The sequence below is a fragment of the Takifugu rubripes genome, chromosome 16 (genome assembly GCF_901000725.2).
Source record: "Takifugu rubripes chromosome 16, fTakRub1.2, whole genome shotgun sequence".
NCBI lineage: Eukaryota > Metazoa > Chordata > Actinopteri > Tetraodontiformes > Tetraodontidae > Takifugu > Takifugu rubripes.
Genome location: NC_042300.1, coordinates 8,771,716 through 8,782,321, shown reverse-complemented (window position 1 = coordinate 8,782,321; position 10,606 = coordinate 8,771,716). Strand labels below are relative to the sequence as shown.

At 44.8% G+C, this 10,606-nt stretch overlaps 1 protein-coding gene across 1 annotated transcript; it reads right to left on the bottom strand.

Annotated features, from left to right (window-relative positions):
* Positions 1 to 47: 47 nt before the first annotated feature.
* LOC101072941 (pro-opiomelanocortin-like) lies at positions 48 to 4,214 on the bottom strand. The gene is made up of 3 exons (XM_003971727.3): positions 3,922 to 4,214; positions 945 to 1,064; positions 48 to 766 (listed from the first exon to the last, which is right to left on the bottom strand). The coding sequence occupies exons 2-3, from the start codon at positions 1,059 to 1,061 to the stop codon at positions 227 to 229; spliced, it is 657 nt and encodes a 218-aa protein (XP_003971776.1). The 5' UTR covers positions 1,062 to 1,064; positions 3,922 to 4,214; the 3' UTR covers positions 48 to 226.
* Between the last annotated feature and the right edge of the window lie 6,392 nt (positions 4,215 to 10,606).

The following is a 10,606-nucleotide window of genomic DNA, read 5'->3' as shown; positions in this document are numbered from 1 at the left end:
TCGCGCTCGCTTAGCTAGCAAAAAAAAAAAGACAAATGAGGCTTTTGAGATTAATAAAGTCGAAGCAGACAGTGCATTTTTATTCTTTTAACTGGGATGATTATTCAGTGTTAATAAGATAGAAACCTTTCATCAGGAACTAGACATTCAATAACATGCTAATGGCATATTTACGTATATCGGTGAACACCTGTGGGCACGGACATGCAGTTACTACCCAAAGCCCTCAGCTACTTCTCCTCCTCCTCAGTTGGGTGTTGTTCTCACCCTTGACGTTCTTGTCTATAATGTTCCTGAAGATCTTGCCCATCTGTGTCAGACGGGTCTTCATTGACTTCTTGCTGCGTTCGGAGACGTTGGGGCTCCCCCACCTGAAGTGGCTCATCTGGTAGGTCCCGTTTCTGCCCCCCTGCTGGTTCAGTTGGGGCGACCTGGAGCTGCCCCTTCTTCGCTTCTGCCCCTGCTCGTCCCGGTTACTGCTCCGCTGCCTGCGAGTCTGGCGAGGGAAAGCCGCCTCGAAGGAGTCGCCCCCCTCCTGAGAGGAGGAGAAGACCTTAACGGGCCTGCGTTTACGCCCCGGCGGCTTCCCCCAACGGAAGTGCTCCATCGAGTAGGAGCGCCGCTCGTCGTTGTGCGCCGCCAGGTGCGTCCCCTTGTCTTCGGGGGCCATGATGGCCAGCAGAATACGAAGCAGGTGTTCGTCCTCGTTCACGCCTTTGAATTCCGGGCCCTCGGCGTGCGTCAGGAACCTGCACTGGATGTAGTCCTGTTTGGAGAGAACCGCAGGGACATTTTATCTGTGAGTCACTCGCAGCAGATGACGCACAGGAGACCATCGGGACCGAAATCATGCCGACAGCGCTCGCGTCGCCGCGTCTGATTCATCGGAGAAATCTGGACCCGCAGGTTTCCTGGTGATTGGGTTTGCGACGGCGAGCACCTACCAGTATCCTCCTCTTGTCGCTCAGCTCGCTGCAGACGGAGCTGTTGCAGCACTTGGACCCAAACCCGGGGACGCACAGGTACGTCATGGCCACCACCAGCCAGCGCAGATACGTCATCTCCTGTGGAGACACATGACGTAGATGCCTTCAGGTGGATGCTTCTCCTTTTATTTACACTCTGGCATATCAGGGACAAATCAAGTCATTGGAAAACCTGCTGGGGTTCGGACGAGTTCGGCCCAAAGACAACAGGGACGGACGCCACCGAGACCGCCAGAGGATGCAGGCGGAACTTGAATGTATGTGCTGCCCGAGCGGCGCCGGCGGGTCAGGTGCAGCGTAGCGCCCTTTTTAACTGGATAAATCTCAGACAACAAAGGGGGGCTGTTTTCAAACCGAGACCTGAGTCCCGAGAGCCTGAGAATGGGGGGAAATTCCAGTCGTTTATGCGAAGGCCGGATTCTTGCTCCACCACACAAAGCAGAGATCATCTAAAGCATGCGAACTCCTCCACTAAGAGCCGCCGAGTGTTCGGTTCGAACGCCAAGCCACCATTGATTTGCTGCCACTTCAAATGCAAAAATGTGGCTCAGCTGTCATCTCATCAGCGAGGGCTCGTAGACGGTGGCCCCGTCTAATCAAAGCCGCCAATCTGATGTGGCCTTTCACGAGGTCACTGTGTTTAGGAGTCAACAGGCCCTTGTCTCCAGTGTTCTTTGGCTTCCTGTCAGGATGTAAGTGGTGATTTTGAACAAATACAAATAAATGAAACGATCATTTCTCTGACATAACTCCACTCGCACATGGTTTTACACCGTCCCTCTTTGTTGGGGAACTTCTTTTCTCTCAGGATGTGTTAAATGCTCCGCAGCAGATGGTTCATGTTTAGGGGAACATCAATCACACATATGCTCCGTGGTCACGTAAGAGAACATCAATCTTCGGTTCACAGTGGATTAGATGTATATAATACACGATATCCGAGAAGCCTGTGTGCTTTTTCTTCCGCCTAGTTTTGCCGTTCTTAGAGTCACTTCATTATTTTTGAAGATAAAACAAATTTTCCAGACTGTGAATGTCAAAACTTTAACCTGAATTTGGACTTATAATTAAAAATGGAGATTTTTCATAGGGAGGATTACAGCCGTTTAATGATCCAGTAATAATGTCGATAATTTCTGACCACATTGTAGTGTTCCTCCCTCACTTATTTTTATTTTATTACTACAGCTGAATCCAATTATCCCCGAGCTCATGTTCAGGCCAACGTGCCTGCTGCTTCACATTAAAATCTCTCTGCAGATGAAACATGATATGCTCATTGAGTCCAGCGTCATGTTGTTGGCATTTCATTGAGATTTAAATTCTCGGCGAAGGTGCTCTGTGTGGTAAAACCTCCTGTTCTGACACTGATGATTTAACATTGGACTTGGACTGTGGACGGATTCTTCGCCAGGCCCCTCTTCCAAAGTTTGCTTTTGATTTGCTTCGTGTTCGGCCTTTTCTGAGAAATTCCTCCTTCTGTGCTCCTTATCTATAATCACATGCAAATAACACGCAGCGTGCACGTCTGTGATTAATGGCGGCTCCTCAATCAGCGGACAGCACGCGTACTCGCCAGGAATCCAGAGTTTCTGTGGGTTGAACCTAAGAATGGTCCCAGATGCAGGATTAAAAACACTACTAAATCAAGCGTGGTCTTATGCTCATTTTGCTGTGGATAAGACTAAAATAAAAAAATGAAATAAAGATCTTTACACAACCGCTGTATTACGATACAACACCAGTGTATAAGAGCCTCTCTGCACTAATTAATGTTTTCACTCTGGACTGGAGGACATTTGCATTAATAATAACGCATAACTAACACTGTAGATTATTGAAATGCTGACCCAAGCCTTGTAAATTAGCTTCTCTAAATGTAGTTTTGTTGGTTCAGCTGTTTGTTGGCAGCCGTGGCCTCTGATGGCCTTATCGATCCTCTTTGGCCAAAGCTCAGCTTAATGGTGCTAAATCTGCCCCCCCTTTTATATTAATTGTACCCATACAAACAGTCGCTGCAGCAGTTCTGTGCCCTCCTGCAGCTTGTAGATTAAAGGCCTTTGTGGGTTCAGTCTCTGATCAGACCCCTCATTAGCCGAGAATGCAGACCCATTGTGCCAGTAGTTGTCCCTGGTCAGCACCGGTCCGACCCACCGACACTCAACAGCCGAGCGGTTTGAATGTTGTGGCTGATGCTGTGGGAGCGACAGCGGCCGCCGCGCACGCCCGCATCCACATGAAAAGGTGTGGGAGGCTGCGTTTATATAGGGCCTGGAATAATAGCGCTCGTCCCTGAGCTAATTCAACAGAACTTTCTCTTCCCTTTATTGTTTTCATGTGGTTTCTTAAGGCAACTGGCAGCTGCTAAAACCAACAGAGAAGGATTCAAAGCAACCACCGTTGATGCGTCGTTCACCCTGACATGCTGCCGGTCATGTGAGTCCATGTCAGTTGCACCTTAAAGCGCCGTCCCAAAATCCCCAGCTGCTCTCGATCCAAGTTGAAAGTCTTTTCATTGTTAGGCGACAGCACGGGGCTTGTTCTCCCCTGTCTCCTCTGCCACTACGCAGGGTGACTCCTCAGCGGACTCTGTAACCCTCTTCCTCCAGCATGAGTCACTCAGCCGAGCTCCACAAACACGAGCTGATAGATGAATCCTTGGGAGCCGAAATGTAAATAGATCAAAAGCAGACGCGATGAAATATGTTTCTGGGATTTCGAGCAACTGCTCGTGATCACCGAAGACCGGCGGCGCTGACTACAGCTTGACTTAAAGGGTTTCTTTTGTAAATGCAGCGAACCAGAACCATGTTAGTCATTGTGGTTAATCAATGCAACATGCAGCGCAAAACATTCCTGCAGGAAAACAAAAAGAATCTCACAACAATCGGACGCCCGGAAGAGCCGAAACAAGTTCAAAAGCATTGATTTTTACCTTTCTTCTGAATGCTTTCCTCTCCTGTCCTCTTGCTTCCCTCCCTCCGTTGCAGATCTTTCAGAGTGATGAGTCTTTAACTGTGATCCTTCTCCTCCTCCTCTTCTGCTTCAGCTCTGCGATGAAAAAGCTGGAGGGTCTGCCTTTGCTTCCTAAGAGGAGGAAGGTCTTTTTATAGACGCATGAGGTGTGTAGCTCCGAGTCTGGAGGCCTCGGGATGAAGCGAGGGGTCTCTTGCTGAAAGAGGAGAAGTGTGTATTTGTCAGCTCGTGTGTGTGTGTGTGTGTGTATGTGTGTGTGTGTGTGTGTGTGTGTGTGTGTGTGCTGTGTGGTAGGACCACCCACACGTTCCACAGTCACCGGTGCCGCTCACGTCAGCGGCTCACAGGTGAAGTAAGAAGGTTTTAGATCTTAACTTTCTGGGGCTTTTTTTATCTCTGTGTTATCCTCTTTCCAACACAAATGGGCATTTAATGAGATGCTCCCACTCTCTGGGGGGGGACAGGTATTGAATGCACGTGTGCATTTAAATGTGCTCCTGATAGAAGTGGTTGCAGTTCATTACCGGCCCTCTGCGAGCGACGACCCCTAATTCCCTCAAAGGTCAGGCGTAATTGCGGAGAGCCACATCCTTTAAAACAGGCTGGAGAGTCGGAGTGAAGGGTGCAAATCAATTTGAGGGTCCGGATCGATTTTCTGCCGTGTGCATGTTTTTCTTTGTGGAAACTCTATTTGGAAGACCTGACTCACCGGCTGGACGTCATGACTACACCTCTGAAACAGAGACGCACACGTGCACGTACACACGTGTACACACGCTGTAAGGCCACATCTCATTGTGCAAATTCTGATTTTATGTTGGCGAACGGTACAATAACACACTATGGAAATCTCCGGATGTCGTTGCACTTACGTGTCCTTGAAGGCACCATTTAAGATGGACTGTGTGTAATAAATGTAATGAGTGTTTTGGTTGATTCAGGGTTGAGATGTTGATGTATTGACGATATTGATGTATCCTCCTGCACCATGTTTGTATAAATCGCTCCCAACAGTCAAACAAATCTAAACTAGTCATTAATAACGTGACAACGTACAGAGGGGGCTAGCATCATTGCTCATGTGATATGTTATAAACATGGACTTTAAAAAAGGTCAAATCATGTGGATACTAGTGGAAAAAAAGTGGAAGTCCAAGACTCATTTTTGTCTTTAATACTGATTGAGCTGTAGTTAAATGTTGATAAAAGGAAGAACTGAACAGCATATAGTGCAAAGCTGTAACAATAAACTCAAATCTGGAGGTGAAACAGATGGAACCATCGTCTAGTAACACCTCAAGGACCCCTCAGATAATCAGTTCTGCGGTGAAACCAAAGACTGTTGACCTTGCTTCTCTCCAGCCAGCACAACGAACAAATGTGTTTTCAAAACCCGTAAGAAAGGGTAAAAAAGAACTCAGAAGAAGTGCTTTCTCCTAAATATTTAGACTAGAATTCCGCTTCAAAAGAAAAAAAATAAAAGTGCGGTGTTGGAGAATGTAAAGAGAATGTGGAGAATTTATGCCCTTTATCTGACAGGTACATGAGACAACATAAATTAACTCTGAGATTGTTCTCGTGGGGGTTTCTGGAAGCTGTGAATCTGCCCACGGTATCTGCAGCCTTGTGGCAGCTGACGGCCAGAGATCATTTTAACACTTAGTCAAATCTCAACTACCTTCTTTTGGCCAAACATCCAAGTCAACTTCTTTGTTTTACCCTGCAATTTGGATCTAACATCAGAAATATTAGTCACACATTCCACCTTTATTAGAGGTGATTAGCACTGTTGGAGACTAATTATGAACCCACATCTGTGTCCATTAACTTTTATGCACGATGTCATGCACTTTCTTATAAAAAATGTTAACCCTGGCTCTTCCATTTGAGTATTTGAAGAAGTGGTTCCCGTTTGGGGTTGAACCCTGTTACGGCACCAAAACTGTCATTTTCAGTTTCTAATTATCTCCCTGAAGCAGTGATTCAGGGAACTAGCGCCCTCTAATGGACGTCCATTTCTCTTCATCTTTCACATGCAGCTCCTCTGGGCTGTGGTGTCCCTCAAAGCTTCACCTTAGGACCCCGTCCTATTTTATTTCTGCACCTTTTTTTGCTGCCTTGCTCAAGAGTGGGGGGAAATGGAGCAGGAGACGGGTGCAGCATCAGCCTTGATGCGGGTGGAGTGGAAAGCAAAGCTCTTGATTTATACACCATCTGAGTTTTAACCCCCACCTTTGGTCGCCTGCTGTGGGGAGGGGCCCAGCAAACGAGATCGATACGTTTCCTCCACAGGATGCTGAGAGGGTGAGAAGCCTGGTCATGGAGGAGGGAGTCCGTGCGGAGTAGCTGCTCCCCCGGTGAGGGTTTTCAGGCACATCTAACCAGAAGGAGGCCCTGGGGAAGACCCAAGACATGCTCTCCACTTAAGGTCCTGCAACCACAACCCACCTGCAGAAAAGGGGCTGAAGATGGATGGATGGACTCTACCCTTAAAAAAACTTTATCTCATTTGCCAGTGATGTGCAAAATGTCTCCACCCATAAACTACAGTCAGGAAGACTCCATTCAAGCTCTGCTCAACTGCCCGAGAGGCCTTAAAACAGGATTCCATTGGACCTTCCGATGATTCGTTGATGATAATACTGACATTGTTTTGTTACCCTGTCCCGTGTGAAGCCTCTGGGGGCTTTACGTCATCTGTTTGACCATTCGTCATGAATCTGAAGTCTGTTCTGGTCTCAAAGGAAGCGATTTGCAATGCAGAATCAAAGCAACCAGCCTTTTATTGGCTGTTCCTGAAACCTTCATCTTCACTTACGGTTACACGTTAGCTTTTGCTTTGCTCTTAAGCCCTTTTATCAACCATTTTACTTTTACAATGTGCAATCTAAATTGATGAGGCTCTTTATTGCTTAATAATGATGCAGCCTCCAGACATGACTGTGCAGGCTGTGGATCAGTGCCTCATAAAAACCAGCTGCCGTGTGATCATCTCGCCCATCTGTGGAGGTTTGAGAGAAGAAACACAAATTCATTTTCGGTGCTGTTCATTCCTTCACTTAGGCCGTGGGGAAAGGAGGCAGGAATACACCCTGGATATGTCACCAATTCATCACAGGACACACACCAGAGTAAACCCGCACCTTGTTTCCTTGAACCCAGAACCTGACCAGCACCTCAGTGTCCTCTCTGAATCCTCTCTGAACCCAGATTGGTGGAATATCCTCTGAGATTCAGGTGAATTCAGACGTATCTGCACTAATGAGGAAGGCCACTAGACGCCGGTAGCTGCTGTGAGGGTGTTAGAAGCTCCTTCTGGTGGCAAATTCTTCTTTAGAGGATCAGATTTGACAGACACCGACTGGTCAAAAGAGTCAAATTTGTCTGATAATTTTCATATATGGTCGTTTAGTTTGTTTTGGAGCCTGAGGAACAGGTCCTCAGACTGGTACGTTGGCCAACATCTACAACACCTACACAGCTGAAGTTCAACCGGTTGCATCCAATAATTTCACAGATAAGGTTCAACAGTGGAGAAGCTGACCTGCTTTCAGCAATGAAAGAACAAGCTAAAATCTGCTGCTTTTGGTGCTCGGCACCAAATCTGTGCCCTCAAACGTTGCACATGTCCCAGTGGCTGAAATGAAAAGGGTGCAAAGTTGCCACCAGATGTTTCCTGGTTTTTCTTTTTATGCAATTTTTTTTCTTTTGGATCAAAGTCTCTTTATTTTCATTTTTAAAATTTACTGTTGACAATTCAACATAAGTCCAAAGCTGCAAAAATAGGACAGGATGTCGCCCCCATCGCATCACATCCCACCCAACCCTTCCAATGTTAACGGCATGAAATACATAGTTCAGAATGCTAATTCCACACAGCCAGACAAACAAACAAACGAATAAATAAATAAAATAAGATGATTTAGGAAGTTGTCGCAGGTAGCAGCAGAGCTGTCCATGACTATATTATCTGCTTTTATATCTTAAAGAAACATTAAGACAGTAATGTTTGTTTACTGTTTATGTTTGTCTGTAATGTTGGAGTAATGTTTAAATTTGAGTATGCTCAGATCATGTTAGGAATTCCTTTTTTGTTCAGCAAAAATGGAAGATAATGATATTCAGTATAATCAGAATTTATAAAATTAAAAAATGAATGAATGACTGAATAAATAAATTCATTTTCTGGTGAACTTTGTGGTCTGGCACCAACGCCCAATAAAGACCATCTGGAAGCCCACTCTGGAAGTCCTGAAATACTGTTTTAATTATTAGAGGATGGTTCAACCTGATTATTGAATTATTTTCCGCTCGTTTCTGAAGTTAAAAGGAAAAACATTTTAAAAAGCTCCCCATCATAAAGCATTGTTTCAGTAATAAGATGAAACTGAGTCCAACACAAAAACAAAACTTTAATAATGAAAGTTTTAGGACTTTTAGGGAGACAACATATTGGTGGAGGTAAATCTGCTGGTAAAAAATGCTGCTGTGAGGAATTAAATGATGCCAGCCCAACATGTGGTGCAGCATTTTGGTAAATGTTGATAAAAGAAGAGTCAGTAATACTCAGGGTGACTTCTTTCTATTTACTTTCAGGCTTTTTAAAGCTGAAGAGTTGAGAAAAGGTGCAGTTTTGGGCAGAAAAACCTTGACCTGCCATGGCAGACAGCGAGGAGAGAGCGTGGTGTGTGTTGTCCTTAGTTCCCATTTCTGTTTCTTTATACCACAGATCAAGTAGAGTCAGATCAGAGCCCACAGCAGTTCTCACAGGATAAGAGAGCTTGTTGCTCTCAATCTTTCACAACCACTCCGATTTTAAACCAGAACACATGGAGACCTGAGGCGATGGAGAGAGGTGCTGGAAATGTGGAGGGAGAAGAACACTTTATTCAATCAGTAATATAACTTCACTGCCTTTAACCACCATTTCCTGTAAAATGCATGATTACATTATAAATATGGATGGATGGTCGATTGCAGGTGGAATAGATAAATGGGCGTTGGATGAAGGTTGGATGGATGCTGGATGGATGAGTGGATGGATGGAGGCCTGGAGAGTTAGATAGTTGGTTGGATGGATGGATGGATGGATGGATGGATGGATGGATGGATGGGTGGATGGATGGATGGATGGGTGGGTGGATGGATGGATGGGTGGGTGGATGGATGGATGGATGGGTGGGTGGATGGATGGATGGAGGCCTGGAGAGTTAGATAGTTGGTTGGTTGGATCGGTGGATGGATGGATGGATGGATGGGTGGCTGGGTGGGTGGATGGATGGATGGATCGGTGGGTGGGTGGATGGATGGATGGATCGGTGGGTGGGTGGACGGATGGATGGATGGGTGGGTGGATGGATGGATGGATGGATGGATGGATGGATGGGTGGGTGGGTGGATGGATGGATGGATGGATGAGTGGATGGATGGATGGAGATGGTGGGTGGGTGGCAAAGGAGAGACAGAGAGAGAATGAAACAAATTGAGCATCTAGTTGATTAATGAAATAATTAACGTAGTGATTCATTTGAACAGATTTGAGAGCCAGATCATCACTATTGTCACATTCGAACATATCTCAGACTATTGTAATACAGATGTTTAGGCCCCCACGGCGCCCCCAAAGGACGTCTGATGAAATACACCCTCTTATTTGTCACGTCCTGTTGTGTGTATTTAAACCAAATTTTAGAAAAAATACTTGGGGGCTGTTTATGCTGGCAACAATAAAATCACCAAAATTACAAAATACAATTTTTTTTTCAAATATTTCAGGACTTAAAGGGATAAAATATCACGTCACGAACAGACCGTATTTCAGTCTAATGGTTTCATATGATTAAAACCTAATGCAGATAAAGACTGCAGACAAATTATATTTAGGAAATATGGTGGAAGACAGTGAATGACAGTTGCCACATTTTACCACTAGATGTCGCGCTGTAGTCAGAAATCAACCCCACTACACTTGATCCACTCTTGCTGGATTTGATCATGTTCCGGTTGATAAAGAGCATTTATCACCACTAGCTAACCATTTCACGTTGACTGTGTATATTCTACCAGTTGGCGTATATTTGCAGCTTTATTTACTTTAGCTCTCCCATCTAAACGTTCTATTAAAAGTTCTAACAACTTATTCATTGAAAGGTTTCTTTTAAATTAGCTCTCTGTGGACTCAGAATGGCCCTTTACCGCAATACACTAAACAAGAAGCTGGAAAAACAAATGAATTCATTATCTACCAACAGGGAGTGGGGGAAGAAAGTTACAAGTTCAAGAAACATTTCTGAGGCTCTGTGGCAAAATGCTTCTGTCTTGGAACTGATAGTGAGGACTCATGTTTAATTAACCATGAAATATCCGCAAACTTTTTCTACATTTTAATGGCTTCTGGAGTCCAAATAAAGTCAAATCTGCCCATGATGATGCACTGGGCCAACTTTTACAAGGGATAAAGTTGGTTTTATTGTACACACAAATGTTAAATGATCCAAATTTGTCCGAATTTTAACAAAATATTAAAGATGAATAAAGCATAAGCCTAACCAAAGTTTATGTCTATTTGCAATAATGCATTTTTTTTTGTTTTTTTTTTTGCATTTTTCAGTAATGCGTCAACAAACAATAAAAATACTTAAATA

Bases quoted from the DNA above. Each gene is read 5' to 3' on its own strand.
- LOC101072941 (XM_003971727.3), bottom strand. From the start codon at position 1,061: ATGACGTATCTGCGCTGGCTGGTGGTGGCCATGACGTACCTGTGCGTC. The intron at 767-944 runs GTAGGTGCTCGC...CTCTCCAAACAG, and splicing joins GCGACAAGAGGAGGATACTG to GACTACATCCAGTGCAGGTT.